The sequence below is a fragment of the Stegodyphus dumicola genome, chromosome 8, assembly GCF_044657685.1.
Source record: "Stegodyphus dumicola isolate Sdum_Otavi_A_Nest chromosome 8, ASM4465768v1".
NCBI classification, from domain to species: Eukaryota; Metazoa; Arthropoda; class Arachnida; order Araneae; family Eresidae; genus Stegodyphus; species Stegodyphus dumicola.
This window is the reverse complement of record NC_140775.1, coordinates 449,390-470,309: the sequence shown is the minus strand read 5'-3', so window position 1 is coordinate 470,309 and position 20,920 is coordinate 449,390. Positions and strand designations below refer to the sequence as shown.

The window sequence follows — 20,920 nt, the reverse complement described above, 5'->3', positions numbered from 1 at the left end:
TGACGGTCTGCTGTGGGGAAACGGTATGCGTTAGGATGACACCATCACGGTCGTACACGAGAATCACCATAACTTTCACATTGCTGGGGTTCTGACGAAATTTCGAACGTCGTGGTGACCCGTGATGACGCCATTCGCCATTGATTGGCGTTTCAATTCTGGCTGGTACGATCGGGCTCAAGTCTCATCCAGTGTAATGATACGGCGTAAAAAAGCATCTCCTTCGCGCTCCAGGTGGGTTCGGGCAGCATCGTATCGTAGCCATTTCTGTATTTCCGTCAATTGATGTGGAACCCATCGTGAAGCAATTTTTCTCATGGACAGGCTTTCCTTCAGAATGTGCAGCACAGTCGTATGCGCTAATCCTGTTTGTCCGGCCAGCCGACAAATCGTTTGGCGGCGATCACTGTCCATTAGTGCGGCAAACAGCTTGCACGTCTGCATAGCTGACACTCTGACGACCTGGCCGCAGCATGTCTGCCACGTTTTGGCGTCCTTCATTGAATGCTTTCACCCATCTTGCTACGGTTCCGTAAGGCAATGCAGATTCCCCGCAAGCCTCTTGAAGCCCTTGATGACACTGTCGTGCTGTACAACCTCTGGCACATTCAATTTTTATCCAACATCGTTGTTCTTGTTTTGAAAACATCCTGACAACACTTACTTTAGACCACGAGCTAATACAAGGATACATTCTTCGCGTCACTCCGCATGCACGTGACGTAGGTAGGACGAGTCTTTTTGCTGAGACGTAAGGTAGGTATGTAGTTCACGTGTGGTATACGCGATATTCTTTACTTTTGTTGCGTAGCATTTTTTCAGCTGTGTTGCCTCTATTAAAGTTCCAACCCTCGTATATATATATATATGTACATGCTTTGAGATTTGCTTTCACCTTTGTGAATTTTAAGATATATTATGAAATTGAATTTCAGTACATATCAGTAACAAATATAGAAAAATAATATAATTGTTTAAAGTTGAATCTATAACATCACAAAACTGGAATAAAAAAACAAACATTTTTTATGCAGTTCATGGGAAATTTCTGGTACATTGTTTTTCTTTAAACAAAAGTTTAATGTATTGCAAACAGCATCAGTGGAAAGTTAGATTTTTTGGAAATGGTGTATTCTCAGCACCACTGGCAAGTTTCTCGAATGGTGGAAAAAAACAGCCAAACGAAATTGATTCTTTTACCTATTTCATATGAATATTATATTCATACTTTAATCATATATAATATTAACCAATTAATTTCATTGTATATACATATTTAGTTTCATTTGTATGGCTGCAATAACCTTCTGCAGTAGTATGCGTTGGTTTTTCTGATTACCTGCACCCCCCACTGAAAAGCTCCAAACATGTTGGCTACTTTAACTAGCACTAACAAACACGTTGGCAGCCGTTACAAACCTATTGGCAGCCCTTAGAAACCCTTAAAATTGGTGACATTGGTGGAAGACGTTTATTTGGATACCTTTAAGTCTATTTCAATTAATGCATCCAATGCTGCTTATGTTTTTTACATTTTATTGAAGATTATTAAAACTGTAACATATGATCCATTGTCATGCTTATATGCTGAAATTTCCATGAGAGGAATCATGATCTGCAGCCAAACTGATAAAAATGTCTGAAAAAATGGAAAGCCATCTGCATAGACATTACATTCATATATGAATTGCCACATAAATACTTTTTGGTGACATGGAGCACTGCCTCATCAATGCTTTTTCACAGCTTTTGGGAGAGAGTGCGGATATTCAGAAAAAAGCCACTTTTTTAATACTTGCAATAGTATTTGTTTTCACACACTTTTCACATTTTAGTGGAAATCTGAAACTGAATTTGAGTTTATAATAGAAATAAAAACAGGAAATTATGCTTATTTAGAAAGAACAAACAAAACTGAATCTATATCATCAGTAACATGCTGCAATATATACTGCAATAAAATATAATTTTGGGAGGTGAGCTGTTGCATTCAATAGTCTATTCCATACATATGAAATCCTAAAAGCCAATAGCTGAATACATTTTTTAAATTCATTCAAATCTTAAATGACAATGATCATTTTCTTATTGGGACAACATGTTCAATCATTAGACAAATTCATTGAAATCTTAAATGACAATAATCATTTTCTTATTGGGACAGCATGTTTAAAAAAAAAAATGCAATAGATACCACATCATTAAACAAGAATTCTACCACATTTTTAACTGTTATTAGTAAATTTATCCCCTTTAGCTGTCCCACACACAAATCACTGCTAATTTTTTCCATAATCCTGAAAAAGAAACTCAGCTTTGATATACAAGTTCCAAATCAGATACTATACTTAAAAGATTTAAGAATGCAAAGGGTTATTTTTGCCTTGGTGGATGACATTTCAAGGTAAACTGACATAGGAAAAACTATTAAAAGCCAATCATTTTACTATGATAAAAAACACAATTAGAGTTATTTATCAAATGATTTAGAGTTTAATTATTCCTTTAGAAGCTGAACTATTTCAAAAGATTAAGAAATTGAAATCTTCATTTCAGATTTTGTGACATGATCAATCTAATGCATATATTTTTTATTAAAAATAATTCTGACCAACTTTGAGTTTAGGAGTATATAAGTAATTCTTAGTTTAGAAGTATACAGTCAAAAGTCATTAATTCGGACACCCATAATTCGGAATGATCTATAATCCGGACCTCAAAGCTACAAACTTTCTGCGCATGCGTCGCGTTGACGCTGCGAATTTGCGTGTGCGCGTGCGCAAAATACGTTTACGAATGCGCGTTTAATGTATAACGGACGGGATAAGCTAAGCTAAAATTATCTAATTATCTATTTCAGTTAATGTTGCAGATTGCATTGTTCCTTAATCTTCAAATTGGATCCGGATTATTATTTTTTGCAGACTGTTAGAGCAATTTTATAAAAGTAAGCTTGAACTTTCGATTATGTCAAATAGAATTTCCGATATATATTTACTAATATGTAAAGGATATACAAAGCGAAAGTATCTTTCGGAGTCCATTAAACAAAAAATGGAATTGCTGCAAAAAAAAAATGGATAAAGGCATATTCTTTGTTTATCTAAACTTAAACGTTTGTTTATCTAAACTTTGTTTATCTTTAACGCTGCGGGGGCGTGCAATGAATTGGAAGTTGATTTATCAGCACTATCCTTATCTTAAGGGCAGATGTTTTTATTTTATTTGGCTTATAATTGCTTACTCAATGTAGTATTTCATCTCAATGTACTCCGTCTTTGATATGATTTAAATCAAATGCCTCGTCATTATAATTCGCTTCCGATAGCGAAGAAAGTGACATAGGTTATTGAAAACGAAAAAATTTCGATTGAGAAATTAGTCGGTATTCTCGATACAGCAATTATAGGACTTGAACAGCGGAACTTTGTAACTGAACAAGAAATTATGTCTGTTTATAGAATTAAAGAGAATGTATTATCACATAAAAAACGAAGCAACTGAAACAACTTACATTGAAAGAAATGTTTAATAAAGTAAACCAATAAATATTAAGCTTTTCTTTTGTCAATTTTGATACTCTTTAGATCATAATTGTTCTTTATTTCATAAATTACGGTTTCATATTTTTAATTTTATAATTTCTGCATGCCATTTTACCAGATTTAAACTGATGATCTATAATCCGGAAAAATCGATAATCCGGAATCGCCGAAGTCCTGACGAGTCCGGATTAACGACTTTTGACTGTATAACAAATTGAAATCTTCATTTCAATTTTGTGACTCGATCAATGCATGTAATATAAATTACAGTTTCCTAAATTCCTCTTTTTAATTTGAATACTTCCCCTCTTTATTCCAAAATTTGTAATAATCATTTCTGGATTGCATCATTTCTAGATCAGTGCATATGATATGGCTTATATAATTTTCTTATATCTTACATATTCCCATACGTAAGACATACGAGAATACAATAGTTGTTTTAAAAATAATTGGCAGCCTCAAAATTAATGATTCTAGATTTGGTGCTCTCCCTCTAAATTCATCTGCTCTCCCAAATTCGAGATCCTTATATGCTATAACAATCTAAGATTAACCAATCATAGCTTAGAATACTTTCTACAGGTTACTTAGTATAAATACTCTTGGCACAAAAACTACGTCATTCTTTTCTAATTTTTTCTTTTGCAATAACAGGAAATTGTTGAAATCCAATTGGGAAAACGTCTGCACTGTGATCCTGGCAGGCCTTAAGAATGTGATATTTTTAATGTGTGATCATGATGGCAGAGTGGAAAGGCATAATGACGCATTTAACACCACTGAGCCCTAAGTATCACAATCTTTATTTTCACGCATGTAAAACCATTTTAGTAGATATTTAGCCAATCATAATGAATTACAATAATTTCTTATATACAATTTACACAAGTTAATGGGAGCGATATCATTTTGGACGGACAAGCAGAGCAATGGGGATATCTTAGCAGGGTGAAGCTAGGAAAAGAAAGGCATAATTTTTTATGCCATATATACTAAGTACTAGTACATGCAGAAATACCAGTATATATACTTAAGTACATGCAGAAAGTACTCTAAGCTATGATATGCTAATCTTAGGTTGTTATATAACATAAAAGGATCTTGAATTTGAGAGAAGAGATGAATTTGGGAGGAGAGCACCAAATCCAGAATTGTTAATTTTGAGGTTGCCAATTATTTGATGTAACACGAATTGAGTAACTGAAGAGTTAGTTTGGGGGGGCAACTTCCCCTTAATAAGTCTGTCTCCTGTCTGCTCAACAATTATTCACTTATGCAATTTTTTGGAATAATAAATTACATTTTTTAAAAATAATATTTTTTTATGATTTTAGATACGTGCAATTAATTTACATATGTTCTTAGAATTTAAATGATATTGTAAATTAGTTCACAGCAATAATAATAGTTTTTATTTCTTTGCAATTAAAATTTCTTAATTAAATTATATATTTGCTTTATACGAATAGAGAATATTTGTTAAATTGAAATTATACAGATACACACATTATATATAATTACATACATATATATGTGTAAGATAAAAAATATGTTAATCAAAATTATAATTTAGACTAACAGTAAAACTGATTCTCCCTCTCTGTTCTAAAAACCGTAATAACTTCTCTGGATTGCTTCATTTCTAAATCATTCCATTTCGCATGTCCTGTGCAACGCTGATGATGTAATAATTGGGAACTGAAACTTTTAACTCAAACCCAAACCTTTCTCTTCGTGTGCTTTCATACTAGATAACTATGCAGTTTAGCTTTTGCATCTGTGCCATTTAGACACTATTTCATTCTGCTGTGTTTCTATCACAACAATATCAAAAATGTAAATTTTCTTGAATAGGCACAACTAGAGTGCCAAATGAACTGTGGCTAGAAATGGCAACTGGAAATAAAAATGGAATTAAAACTGCCTTGACTGCCAAGTTGTTTAGATAGTATTAAGCCAACATATTAGCATACTACGCAATCGGAGTTCTTCCTCTTCAATATGGATTTACGATATATCATATATAGCTATTGCACATCGACGCTGCTCCATCTTTTTCTTATTTTCATTACATATATATATATATACACATTCACCCTAAACAAAGGATAGTAATCTATGAAGTAATACTAAAATTAACATCTTGAAGTGATATATATGGGATCAATCCTTTATTATTTATTTACTATGTACTTTTTAAATTTTTCATTGAAATTAATTAGAAAGACTGAAGTGCTAATTATTATTAAGTCTGCATGCTCCTGTTACAATTAAAAAATTTAATTTATAAAACACAAAATTGTCTCTATATAAATCAGTTAAAATTCTTACTATATGTTTCCCATTTCTAAAAATATTTTCTTCATTTACTTACTAATCATAGTTACAATTTACTCAATGCAAAGTAGAAATCCTAATTAATGAATTTAACAAACAGTCAAACATGAAATCCTACAGTTATATTTTCTTACCAAATTCATCTTCCATAGCAATAATAACTTCAACATGATCCAAACTGTCTAATCCTAAATCTTCATAAAAATGGGAATTAAGGGTTAGCTAAAAAAGAAAAAAAATAATGACACCAATAATTTTTTAGCCTTCTGTGAGTAATACGAAAGTAGAACATATAGTTGAGAATATAAAGAATGAAGATACTTTACTGTATCTGGGTTTATCTTATCATACAGCTTCAAAACCAAAAGAACTCGTTCTTCTATGTGGCTCAGTGTATAAGGCATATGAAATGAACCTGAGTTCCGAAGAAGTGTCATGACTGGTGCAACAAATTTCTAAGAAACAAGTATGTAATTATTTCAAATCAGCACATATATAGTATCAATGTATACAGTCTGCATGACAAAATAATTTACACTATATTTATATCATACACAATATCGAATACTCTACTGCATTCCAAGAAAGATATATACAGTCAAAAGTCTTTAATTCAGACTCGTCGGGACTTCGGCGATTCCGGATTAACGGTTTTTCTGGATTATAGATCATCAGTTTAAATCTGGTAAGATGGCATGCAGAAATTATAAAATTAAAAATATGAAACTGTAATTTACGAAATAAAGAGCAATTATGATTTAAAGGGTATCAAAATTTACAGATAAAGCTTAATATTTATTTGTTTACTTTATCAAACATTTCTTTCAACACGCATGCGTAAAGCATACATTACGCATAGTCGAAATTAGAAAATTGCAACCAGAAAACTATTTGATGTGTATTCATGATATTTATAATGGCGAGTAATTTGATTTAAATCATATCAAAGACGGAGTACTTTGAGATGAAATACTACATTTAGTAAGGAATTATAAGCGAAATAAAATAAAAAAATCTGCCTTGAAGATAAGGATACTACTGTCAGATCAACTTCCAGTTCATTGGGCGCCGCGTGCAAATTTTGCTGTGACACAGATCTCAGTAATTCTACATTTCTGATCCAAGACATAAGAAATCTGGGACAGTAGTTTGTAACAATAACCTCCAGACATCATTTGCCTCAAGAATTGCGATAAAGAGCCACCGGGAGATTACAGGCAGGACAAAAATCAGACAGAAGTGGCCAGATGGCTAAATGCGAGTCCTGTGATTCATAGACTTTGATCTTAATCAACAGATTTTGGATCCAGGAGGTTCAGTCAAGGAAGGCCAACCATTATGATGAGCGCCGATGACCGATATTTTTGTTATGTGCACAACGGAACAGAACTCCAACTCTGACTTCACTTAGATCCTTCCTTGCTGCAGCCAATGGAAGGTTGATGTCAGCATCAACCATGTGTAGGTTTCATGAAGGAGGTCTGTATGCAAGGCGACCAGACATTTGAGTGGTGCTCGCATCATATCATAGAAGGAAACATTTGAGATGGGCACATCAACATATCCATTAGACAGCTGAGCAACGGAAATCTATCCTCTCCTCTTTGCAGATGAGTCTAGGTTTAGCATTTATTTGATTTGGAGAGAACCTGGATCCCATTACCATCTATCAAACATCTATGAAACAGATGCATAAGGAGCAGGCAGGGTCTGTGTTTGGAATGGTATCTCTGGGTAGGCACACAGACCTCCATGTCTTTCAACATGGAACCATGAACCACATCAATCATTCCTGCTACAGACAACAACACTTGAACGCATAGGACATATAAAAATTCAATATAGACTAACCGCAGTTTATATGACATTGGGTCATATAAAAAGTCTGCGGTTTTTTCCACTAGATGGTGTTCATGCCTATATATCCAGCAACACTCACCTGATTGTCTCAAAGGAACAAATGCTTAAAAGGTGACATACAGCTTCCATTGTTATGAAGATAGTTTTCTAATTCATTGCGCTTGTAAAAAGTTATACTGACTTGAAAATGAGTGAAATATCTGAAGAAATATGCTTTTTTATTATAAAATATGCTTTTTAATATGAAGCATTATTATTTATAAAGAAGAAATATGCTTTTTTATTATATGTGATGCTTTTATATTATAAAAAATGTAAAAACACTGCAAAATCACACCAAAACGTTTCTGAAGTGTACGGTGAGCAAGCTATGAGTGAACGAAGGACCCAGGAATGGTTTGCTCGATTTCGTTCCGAAAATTTTGATGTCAAAGATACACCTCGCTCTGGTCGGCCAGTCACTGAAATTTTGCAACTGGTGGAGCAAGACCACCACGCAAGCTGTCAGGAAATAGCGGAGGCACTAAACATCAACCACATGAGAGTTTGGAATCATTTGAAAAGAGCAGGCTACAAAAAGAAGCTTGATGTTTGGTTGCCTCAGGAATTAAGACAAAGAAATTTGCTGCTGCAACCTAGCGAAACCATCAATTTGGCCCTGCTCTGTTCGGCTGTTTGAATGAAGCAATCCAGAAAGAGCGACCAGAATTGGCTAACAGAAAGGGAGTTGTGTTCCATGATGACAATGCATGGCCACATACATCTTTCATGACTTGGAAAAAATTGATGGAACTTACTTGGGACGTTTTGATGCACTCACTGTATAGCCTGGACCTTGCACCATTCATTTGTTACAGTCTCTGCAAAACTCTCTTGATGGTAAAAAACTGGCCGACCGAAGTGTCACTGAAAAAATCACTTGGTCAAGTCTTTCGATGATAAACCATAGATGTTCTACACCGATGGAATTATGAAGCTACTCAAAAAATGACAATAGATCAAAGATAATAATGGTCAAGATGTACTTGATTAAAACTGATTTTCAATAAAGAAAATATTTGTTCAAAAATGTACCAAAAAACCACAGACTTTATATGGCCCAATATATACCAAATTCAATTAACATTGAGGAGCTAAAATTTTGAGAGCAAATTTTTTAAAACCAACTCGTGCGATTTTTACAAAACTTGGCAGTTTGGCATAATTTGTCATAGAATGGAAATATGAAAAAAAATTTGGCATGTCATTTCAGAAAAAGTCTGATTTTATGTCAGAATACCTCTATATTAGAACAATGCTATACATAAATCTAATACAAAGCTTAAGTCATGCTATCGAGACATGAAAAACAGAAGTTGAATTTCATCAATTGGCCCAGTAGAACGGGTAATATGGAACTGTCCTACTTCCCCCCCCCCCGGCAGTGTACATTTTCTTACATACAGGAACAAAAAATGCTAAAAATCTTTAAATTATATATAATTATTTGTATAAGAACATGAAAAGGGAGGATAGGGTTTCTTTTTAATCATGTTACCAAGCTATAAAAGACATATCACTGAAATAATCAATATAATACAGTACAAAGTCTGTAATTCGGACTCGTCGGGACTTTGACGATTCCGGATTAGGGGTTTTTTTGGGTTATAGATCATCAATTTAAATCTGGTAAGATGGCATACAGAAATTATACAATTAAAAATATCAAACTGTAATTTACGAAATAAAGAGCAATTTTGATCTAAAGAGTATCAAATTTTACAAAAAAAGCTTAATATTTATTTGTTTACTTTATTAAACATTTCTTTCAATGCACCCATGCGTAATGTATACGCATTCTTTACGCGCATGCGTAAAGTTTGTGGCTTTGAGGTCCAGATTATAGATCATTCCGGATAATGGACGTCCGGATTACGGACTTTGTACTGTACATATTAAGACATCCACTTAAAGGTGAATGCCAAATATTCGCAAATCAATGCACTTTCTCTTCTAAGTAGATACTGATGCATAAACATAGAAAGAAATCCTTCTGAAACCTAACAAATGTAATTTATTTATTTATTTTGCCTTACTTCTCAAAAATCAAGAATTATTTTGATAAAAAATTAGTAGTAGTAAAAGTAGAATAACACAGTTTAACCCTCTCACTGTGTAACGTTTTTAAAAATCGAAATAGATTCAAAAATTGCATACTTTTTTATTACATATTTCAAATCTATATATATTTGAGATATAAAATATACAAAAAATTTTTGTAAAAGAGATTATTTTTTCAATATAGAATTAGATCATAGAAAATGGTTGTCAGAATACTGAAATTGAAGAATAATGATACAAAAGGAAAATTTTGAAAATTAATATTAGTTAAATTATGATTGATTTAATGAAATATAAAGGTAAAACATATATACTAATGACAATATTTGCATAATGTAATATTCTGCATATCAATTTTGCACCACTGTCGAACGTGTTCAGTAGAAACTGATTTTTCAGATTCATCATTATTATCTGCATAGGAATGCGAGAAAATTTCATCAGTTTCGCTATAATTATCTTCAATATACTTGAAATTAGAGTCAGAACTACTATCAGTGTTGGAAATATCATCAGGAATATAGGTTATATCACTTGCGAAACGCTTCTTGCCAGACATCTTTTAGCTCAGAAATGCGCACGCAAAATGCTACATTGTATATTTGGCAGAAATGTGGACAACTAATGCCATCTCTTAGCCCACATCTAAATAAGCAATTAATCATCACAGGAAAGCCGAAAGGAAACCTTGAATGGGGAAAGAGCGGTTTGCACAGTTAAATAGACGGCAAAAATTCATCCTCACGGAAATCACGGGTTGCGCCAAATTTTGCTACATTTACATAGCCCGTGGAAAACGCGGGATGCGCAGCGAGAGGTTTAAGAATCAATTTTTATTGAAAATATAGTAGAAACTGCAGTTAGTCTATATTTTAGGGCACCCCTTAGATTATCGCGAAGTTGTTTCTTTTATGGTAACCTGAGTAATTGAATGTTATGAAAACCCTATTATGATGTCATTGGTTGTGTGAATGTGTTGAATTTGATTGATGGGAAAATATTTGTAAGAGCTTATTTATCTGTTGAATGTTGGTTAGGAAGTACATCACTTATTTTGTGCTTTACACCGTAACTTGCCTGCTGGTGATACTATTAAACTGTAGTTTCTGTACACTTTAGAATGATTGGGAAAGAAAACATTGACTGGTGTGTAAATGAAGAAAATTTAAATGGTGTCATTCACCTCTCGGTAAATTACACAGTGAGATTTAAGGGTCTGGAAACTGGAGCTCATATCAAAACTATGGAAGGTATGTGGGGTGTAATAAAAAGGGATTTTCAAAATAATTCCGGCAGTACAGAGAATATTTTTCATTTTTACTTTGGAGAATTTTCATGGTAATTGCAATATACACATTCTAGTTTAGATAATTTTAAATAGTTTTTGAATGCTGTTAAGGAATTTTGTGTGCCTCACGTGCAGAAGAAACACAAATTTTTAAATAAGGCGAGTCGATATTTCCTTTTTGTATTCCGTAGATTACATAACATATAGTTCCATTCTTATGTTACTTCCTTGTTTAATTTAATGCAGTTTGTTTTAATTACGTTTTGCATGCCATTTTACTGGGGTGGACATTGGACATAAACAGGAATGGCGCCAAAAAATCGCCAAGGGGTACTCTGAAATATCAAAACTGCTTAATATGATCAGAGTTAATGTTATTAAATTGCCAAAGTACCCAAAGAATATACGAACACAAGGAAAATACTTCATTTATTACAATCAACAATTAAGATATCATATCAGAGTATGATAGAATATTTTTTTTAAACTGAAGTGCTGTTAAATAACTATAGATTATACAAACTAGCAAGTGACATAAAAGTATCACCAAATAATGGAATGAATCACCAAACAGCTTGGTTTTGATCAACCATTTAAAATCAAGTAAAAAAAAAAAAGAAAAAAAAAAGCAAACTTAGTTTCGCATAGATTTTGGATAACTCTATCAATTTTGAGGGTAATCAGATAAAATTTCCTTTTTTCAAGGGGAATAAAAAATCTGCAAAGTCCCCGAAGAATATATAAACACATGGAAAGTACTTCATTTATTACAGTCAACAATTAAGGTATCATATCAGAATATTATAGAACAATACTTTAAAACTGAAGCAATGTCATTGAATAAGTATAGATTGTACATGCTAGCTAGCGACAGAGAAACATCACCAAATAATGGATTGAGTAGCCAAACAGCTTGGTTTTGATCAACCATTTAAAATTAAGCCAAAAAAGCAAATTTAGTTTCGCACAGATTTTGGATAACACTATCAATTTTGAGGGTAATCAGATAAAAATTCCAACTATGAAAAGCCATTAAATTAAAAACAGAAGTTGGAAAGCACGTTTTAACCAGAAGAAATTTTAGAATATATGTTTAAACAGCAAATCTGAAGGTACATAAGTAAGTAGGGACATATTTTAAGTACTCATAATATTGAAAATACAAGTTTAGCCTTGTAAAAGCAATTAAAATTGAAAATAGATATTATAATGCACATTTTAACAAGAAAAATTTTAAATACAAATTTAGAATATATATTTAAACAGTGAAACTGAAAATAAATAAATAAATAAATGGAGGCATATTTTTAGCGGTTATACTGAAAATATAAATTACAAGCTGTAAAACTGAAAATAGGAGCTCAGAATACATGTTTAAATTAAAAATGTGAAAATAGGAGTTAAGAATGCATGTTTAAATTAAAAGTAAAGAAAAGTTTGAAAATACACAAGTACATGGAGGCATATTTTAAGCAGCAATATTGAAAATGCAAGTTTTAAGTTGTAAAACTGAAAACAGTTCAGAATACATGTTTAAATTAAAAATAAAAGAAATGCTGAAAATTTAGTAAAGTTTACAAAATCATGGTAAATTTACAAAGAAATCCTATACTCTGCCCAATTTACGTCCCTTACAATTTCTAGAAATTTGTTGAATACATCAATATTTTGCTCCTTGCAAGATTTAGTGAAAATATAAAAAGCCAAATAAAATTTAAAATCTGTTTGCTGATTATGTGTTGGCAAGGAGCTTTTTACATGCATCCATATACTTTCTATTGTGTTTGTATGGCACCCTGTTTCTGAATCAACAAAATGCAAACTATGATTTACTTTCAAATGCTCAAAACCCTCTCTACTTAAACAGTCATAGCTTTTCCAAATATCAGAATAAATTGTGGTCCCTGGCTTAATCCACTCCTTAATAATGCCCAATAATGTTCTCTCATTCCTATCGTGGACAGCTACCAAAAATAGTTTGCCAGATTCTCCCTCAACCCCTCCAAAAACCCACTGCCCCTCAACTGCATTTCCATTTTCCAAATTTGCTTACATCTACTTCTACTATCTTGTTTATTTTTTCCAGTGATAGTTCTATATAATCTAAAATAGTTTCGTTTATAAATTGCCTCCAGTCTGCTAATGTATTAGAAGCCAAAAAGTACTCCTCTTGAATAGCTCCAGTTTTAGTCCCTCTGAGCATTTCGTATGTTAAAAAAAATATTTCATCCAGCCTCAACTTACTGTTACAAAAGCATGACCCATATCTAATTGACTTATGAGATCCACATTCCTTCCCTGCCATAACTTTCCTACGCACCCACATAAAACCATCTGACTTTGACACTTTAGCTTTAAATTTCATTTCAGAATTAATTTCTCACATATAAATCCCGCCTTTATCAAGCCTGCTTCCTTTAAAAAGTCTAAGAATAATTGCTGATTTTGGAATAAATGCACAAGAAACAATCTATTGGCTACACCAGGCTTTCCTAAGGTCATCCTTCCATTTGAAAATTGAAATTTTAAATTCCCCCTTAATACTCTCTGAAACTTCTCAATAACGACTCAGCAAACTTCTCAATACTGCATCTTAATCTAAAAATATAAAGAAATTGGAATAAAATGAAATAGAAAAAAAAAAAAATCAGTACAACCAGTTCACGCAGTCAGCTTCTTCTTCTGCTCCAGAGAAGAAAATGGCACTTTCCAGTTTAAAACACACGGGAATGCGACAGGGTTGCCGAAATAGAGTATTCCAGAATTTACTGGGTTACCAGAAAAACAACTGTCAAAAAAGTGTGCCAAGCCGAAAATCGCCAATGGGGTCCTATACTCAAGCTGTACCAAAATTCCTTTTCTTAAGGGCAATAAAAAAATCGCAGAATTTTTTTTTCTTTGTCCTTGAAAAAAAAAGTTTCTTACATTTTGACACAATTCCTCATCCTGAGATTTCAGTTTGAGGAATATGGTAACCCTCCCCATTATTATCATATTCAACAGTAGCTTTAGTTATTGTATCATACGACATGAAAACCTGATGACGAGCTATACTCGTCATGTCATTAAAGTCGCTTTTGAATATGACAATAAGAGTGGGGTTACCACGTTCCTCAGGAAACGTTTTCAATAAAAATTTAATGGTTATTTCATGCAGAACATTTCATTATTAAATCTTACCAGAAAGAGTTAATGATATCATGAACAGTTTCATGAAAAAATTTTACCTAATTAAAATGTTATTTTGAAGGTCTTTTTTTGGCCCTAGTGTTGAATTGGGTGCCCTTTCGATTAACAACAATTTTTTAAAAATTTGGGCGATGAAACCTCACTTCTGATTACCATGATAGTTTTAACTTTGTTTTCGCTTCCTGATTTTATTTAAATGAAAATAGATTCATGTGTATATGGACAAATTTAAGGCAGTGAGCAATCAATGCCTAGTTTGTGCAATTCTAGGATATTCTTTTTAGTGAAAACAGATCGAATTGTACATGGACACAGTGTTTGTGCAATTCTTTGACTTCTTATTTTGGTTTTGTGTAGCGGCCATCTTGAAATCATGCCTTCCTGGCGCTGATCTTGGCATCAAAAAAGAATCGCCAAGAAACAAGGGGCACCCAATGGTAAACTTTTACCCTTTTTTTTTCCTAATCACTCAATACAATATTATTATTATTTAATTAATGTTATCAAAATAGTTGTAGGACAAATAGTTGTATCACTTGTCCTATTATAAAATAATAATAGGACAAGTGATAACATTAAACGACACCTACTGTACTTACTTTGAAAACAAGAATGCTGTTAAGGGAGACAAGTAAAACTAATTTTAAAATGACCAAAAGGTAGCAATGTCAACTAGATCTGTTAAAATTAGATTTTGGTCTCTATTCCAAGGTCTTGATAAGAATCCACATAAATGATTCAACGTATGACTTTAAAAGTATCAGGTTAGCACAGATATCTTTAATAGAAACCTGTATGGCACACATTGTTTTATAAAAGAAACAGTCATTTTATCTAAACCCCATGGTATATTAAATTTAGGCATAATTAATTTTTCTTAAATTTCATTAATATAATTTATTCACATACATCAATTTCTAAATAACAGATAAATTTCCTTTAATATACAAAATCAGATAATATACTTTATATTAATTCTCTATGCAAAGGAAGAATGATAACAGATATTTAGTTAGAAACTAAAACTTTGTAAAGTATTTAACAAAAACTTCACAGCTAGATAGGTCATTTATTAATGGCTAAAAAAATTTTATATTTGAAAAAAGATGCCTTGAGATTGATTTATTAAGTTGTGCATTGTGTAAAATCTTGAAAGCATCTGCACAGCAATTCTTGTCCAACAACTGTAAATTAGATGAATTACAAGTGCTTGATTACCTTACTCCCTCTGCTACTAGTGGTGTACAATATTTACTTTAGACCAGAGGTAGTACTCAGTCAATTCAGTTATTAAAAATGTTGAGGGAATCAATTGCTACTATTAAATTTTAATCTCTATTCAAGCATGCCATCACTACTTAGCAACTAATTAACTTATATAGATAGAGGACCAGTTCTTAAAATTTTTACATATCACCATTATATCCAGACATAAGTTCATGGAGGGAAAAAATGAAAAATGTTTCATGACTAGTTTTCCTAAACAGTTTAAAATGCCTCAAACTACTTTAAATTTCATTTATTTACATATTTACCTATACAATAATAAAAGTACCAGACCGAATCTCATTACATAAACTGAGATTCTTTTTAAAATAAGGCAGAGAAGAAAACTATAGAATTAGTGCAAAAGTCATAATTATTCTCATTACCAGTTTAACAAGCTTCTTACACATATAACTGTTACCTCACCGAATTAAAATAAATTTATTCATTACAAATAAAATATTCGTATGCTGGTCGCACATTGCTCGGATACAAATCATGAAATAAATACTAAAAAATCTTTTATTGCCTTTGATTATCTTTCAATAAGTACTGTATTTAAATTCAGGACGCAACTGACCTTTGTTTTACCCTTACTAAATACATCACTGATAGCATGTATTGAATACTTCCTTTGCTTATTCGCATAAATACTAGTACAATATGCAGGAAGTAATCGCGTAGTCCTTCTACTTAAAACAGAAGCTACTGAATTATATAGTATATGTAAAGACATTCCTCGCTTTGAAAAAAAGTTCCGCTTGTTTGTGAAAAATTAACAAGTTTTAGGAAGAGTTTAAATCAGCGGTGCATCAATGCCACTGCTGTACTCCGATGCTGCTGTAATCAGTTTAGTTTTCTCACTCTTTATAGATGGCGCTAAAGCTGGCTCTACGGACCTTGGCCAAAGAATCTCTTCTTTGCCTTGGCTCCCAATATAGGTTTCTTTCTTGGGGGGGGGGGAGAGATTGCCACGCTGTTCAATGAAATGCAATTAAATTGAATCCAATGAATTGTGCCCTTCGGATACAATGAAATTAAAGCGAGGGTCTTCTGTTTCTTAACATCAGTAAGGGTGTCTTGTAATGCGTGTAGCATCAATCAGTAAGGGTTTTTTTTTGGTGTTAGAAAGAGGAAGAGAAAAAGACTTATGTTTTAATTAAGAAAATAATTAAAATATTACAGTCTTTTAAATAACACAATTACAGTAATTTTTATTGAAGCAATCAGTACTGTGTGATCGCCAGTGATTGAATATTATTAATATGCATTGTTCATAAGGAAATTTGGGTACTTACGTATTAACGCAACCAGGCCGAAATTCGCATAAATCGCCAAATTTGATGACCCTACTTACGGCAACCCTACGTGTTATACGTAGTTTTTTGTAAAGAAATTATTTTTCTTACTGGTTAGATTGAATGCCCTGAAATACTTTAACTATGGGTATTTGGGATCTGCCTGCGAGTGAAAAAGATGCTGTTGAATTGTTGCAGGGATATGGAATTATACCGAACGAACGTACTTGTAAAAATTCTCATAAAATGAAACTGTATTTTGGAAAGCAAATCTTCTAGAAATGTAACGTCGAAGAGTGCAATCAACATTTGGGTGTGAGAACCGGAAATTGGTTTGAAGGTAGCCGAATTTCATTTGTGACAGCGGTACGCTTCATTTATTGTTGGTGTAAAGAGTTAACCTCAATTAAATTTTGTGCAGAAGAGATGGGAATTGCTGACAAAACTGTTATAGATTCGAATAATTACATGCGGGAGATATGTGCCCTTAGTGCTAAAAGCAATAGCCAAAAGATTTCCCCCGAAAAAATAATTCTGCAACTTATTCAAATTCGAAACCGGAAGGGTTTAATTGCTATTTTATATTTTAAAACAAAATAATATAAAAAACTGTATTAAAAATTATCTGTAATTAATAAATGTACATTTTCTTTCTATTCATACTTTTTAACTCAAACTTACAAATCGCGCCAACCTGGTTGCGATAATACGTAAGTACCGAAATTTGTTTATTTTTGTGTTATAGTTTTTATTTTAGCACAAGCTGAAATTTGAATTATTTCCTGAATCATTAATCAGGCCAATAATCTGCTACATAACATACAAATTTTCATACAAAATTATCTCTTTGAGTATATTATAAAGCTCATTTACTTTTATTGTTTGTACAAATTTTAGACAAAAGTAGCATGTATCAGTGAAAGATTTATCAAAGCTTACTTGTTACTTGTGGTAACAAAGAAGTGTTAAAGATATTGTCACATTAGCGAACATGACGATCACTGACGCTTAGTTTAGTAATTTAATAATATACTGAGAAATGCTGGGAACTTTCAGAAATGGACATTTTGGAAATGATGAGGGCAAAAGTATAGTTTAGGGTACCGCTTGGCGAAACTTGGCGATTTTGGGGAGTACATGGATAGCGATTTTGTGCAATTCTTTGACTCGTTACTTTGGCTTGCGAAGCGGCGATTTTTGAGCCAAAAACCGCAGCTACACAAAGCTAAAATAACAAGACAAACAATTGCACAAACTCGGTATCCATGTACACATCGACTTAATTTCACTTTAAAAAAAACCCAAATTGCACAAAAATGGCATTGCGCACTCCTTTGACTTTATCCATGTACACATCGACCTATTTTCACTTAAAAAACCCCGAATTGCACAAAAATGGCATTGCGCATTGTGCACTCTTTTAACTTTATCCATGTACACGTCGACCTATTTTTACTTTAAAATAAATCCCAGAATTGCACAAACTTGCATTGTGCACTCCCTTTACTTTGTCCATGTACAATCGATATATTTTCACTTAAAAAGTCAAGCGAGCACCAAATTCTACAATATAGGCAAACAAAAAATACATAATCTCAATAAAATACATTTTAAACCAAACGATAAAATAACATAAAAAAGGAAAATCATGTTATACATTTAAGTGCTACCAAAAGCAAATATTCACTTACCATGATTTTCGAGTCCCCTTTGTACACCCAGAGCCACGTAAAAATCAAAATATCAATATACTCAAATGACTTTTTTCAAACCAAATACTCTTTCTGATCGAACGCTTCACATAGTGACATCTGAACCTTTCTTCTTACAAACCCATTCAAATCCATCTAAACGGTTTTTACGTTCGACTAGACGCATATCCTTCCTACATACAGGACACTTATAATAGCTACTAAGTAAACCTTCATTTACACACCAGTCAATTAAAGTCCCCTTTCGCTCCAAATCGTACAGAAATTTCAAATTAATCTTACTACATTCGGCCATTCTACCGACTAAAGAATCAAACCAACACACACCACAAAAACGCTTACAAAACATCCCATGATTCAAAATTTCCCAGAATTATGCACCCGATTACATCACAATAGGGTTTCCATAACATTCAACTACTCAGGCTAACATAAATGAAACAACAACTTTGCCATAATACAAGGGGTACCTTAAAGTCTACTCTACCCATGATGGGCTTCATAAGAAATTTACATGGTTTTATTATTTATTTTTTAGTCAAGAATGGATTTTAGATGTTCATGTGAAAGAATTGTTATAAGTTTGTCATTTAAAAAATGATTTAATAGTATGCAATTATCTTTTTATTATACATATATTACTATATATTTCTAATGAACTATATAAATGTCAGTGCTAAACAATTGCGATACTATTGTCAGGGAAATTTTTCATTCTACATGCAAAATTTTGATACTTTCTGATCATCTGCCCTCACAGCTTCAACTTATGCTACATCTGCACGAGTATGTACACGATAATAGCAAATTATGAATAAGCATACCACACACATGTATTTACATGCTTTATATTTAATCTTTATTTTTGAATAGTATTCTGTTGCATGAAAAATATGTGACCCAATATACACTGGTGTGCAAAAATTAAGGACGAAGTCGAAAAATTAGAATATCAGCTGAACGAAGAGGCAGAGCGGACAGAAAGACCAATCAGGAGATTAAGTAAGGTGATGTACGCTAGCACATGGGCAGATATGCAGGTAGACGTAATGGGGCAGTGTCTGAGTAGCATAAAGCATGTTGTCGGTGTAAGATCAGTATTTCTGGCAAAGAGATTGCACGCCGTATAGCAGTTAAAATCACACCGAGTTGCTGCCTCAGCGAGAAATGGCGAATAATCAATCTGTTAGACGACATCTGGATGCTTTTACCCGAGGTCGAATCATTGGGAAGTTGGAGGAAGGCCGCAGTGTGACAAGTGTGGCTGCAGAGTACGGAATTGCTCACATCATCGTTTCACGACTTTGGAGACAATTTCAAACTACAGGAACAGCTATCCGGGGGTTTAGTAGTCGTCGTCCACGAGGAACCACACCCGCAGATGACAGGTATATTGCCTTACAGGCTAGAAGAAACAGGCGGCAGACAGCGGGAGAAATCGCTAGACACACAACACAGGCGACTGGACGACCGATATCGCGTTTTACCGTGGCCAGAAGACTGCACGGTGGTGGTCTGTTTGCACGACGCCCTGTACGGTGTGTACCTCTAACACGGTACGTGTACGGTGTGTTTTCTGTGGTGCCGGGAACACCGGAATTGGAGAGACAATGAATGGGGACGAGTACTCTTTACAGATGAGAGCAGATTCAGTCTGAGTAGCGATTCTCATCGCATACTCATATGGAGAGAGCGGGGAAGACGCAATCATCCCTCGAACATCATTGAAAGGGACAGGTATGGAGGTGGCGGTGTTCTCGTTTGGGTAGGCATCATGCTTGGTAGTCGTACAGACCTTCATATCTTCGACGCAGGTTCAGTCAACGGGACCCGTTATTGTAACGAGATTCTTCTTCCATATGTGCGCCTTTTTAGAGGCGCTATGGGTCCGCAGTTCCTTTTCATGGATGACAATGCACCATGTCATCGCACAGTAGCTGCCGAACAGCTCTTAGAGAGTGAGGATATTGAACGTATGGATTGGCCGGGACGATCTCCGGATCTCAATCCCATCGAGCATGTATGGGATTTTCTAGGCAGACGCTTGGCAGCTCGTACCTTACCACCAGTAACGATTCCGGAGCTTCGATTGGCGTTGCAAGACGAATGGGCAGCAATGCCTCAACAACTCATTGACACCCTCATTCTCAGCATGAGCAGACGCTGTGAAACCTGCCTAGCAGTCAGGGGAGATCATATCCCCTATTAAAGACCGGATGTTTCTTGCTGGACACCCATCACAGGGACGTTTCGGCCTTCAGTCGCATTGCGCTCCATGCTACTTTTTCAATAAAGCTTCTTTTTATCCCTCTGATTTCTCTT

The 20,920-nt window shown here is 33.7% G+C and overlaps 1 protein-coding gene across 3 annotated transcripts in view; it reads right to left on the bottom strand.

Moving 5' to 3' along the window:
- Positions 1-16,426, bottom strand: part of LOC118204256 (acyl carrier protein, mitochondrial-like) — a 50,411-nt gene extending 33,985 nt beyond the window's left edge. For 2 of the 3 annotated variants that reach the window (XR_015042431.1, XM_085821498.1), the window contains exons 1-3: positions 16,169-16,425; positions 6,212-6,340; positions 6,020-6,107 (exon numbers count right to left, since the gene is read on the bottom strand). Coding sequence is in view for 2 of the 3 variants with exons in the window: in XM_085821498.1 (XP_085677624.1) it covers positions 6,020-6,107; positions 6,212-6,340; positions 16,169-16,324 (373 nt within the window). In the remaining variant the exon portion in view is untranslated. Of the gene's footprint in view, positions 1-6,019; positions 6,108-6,211; positions 6,341-16,168 lie in introns of all 3 variants that reach the window. The other variant, XM_085821499.1, reaches the window with a different exon arrangement.
- Positions 16,427-20,920: the final 4,494 nt, after the last annotated feature.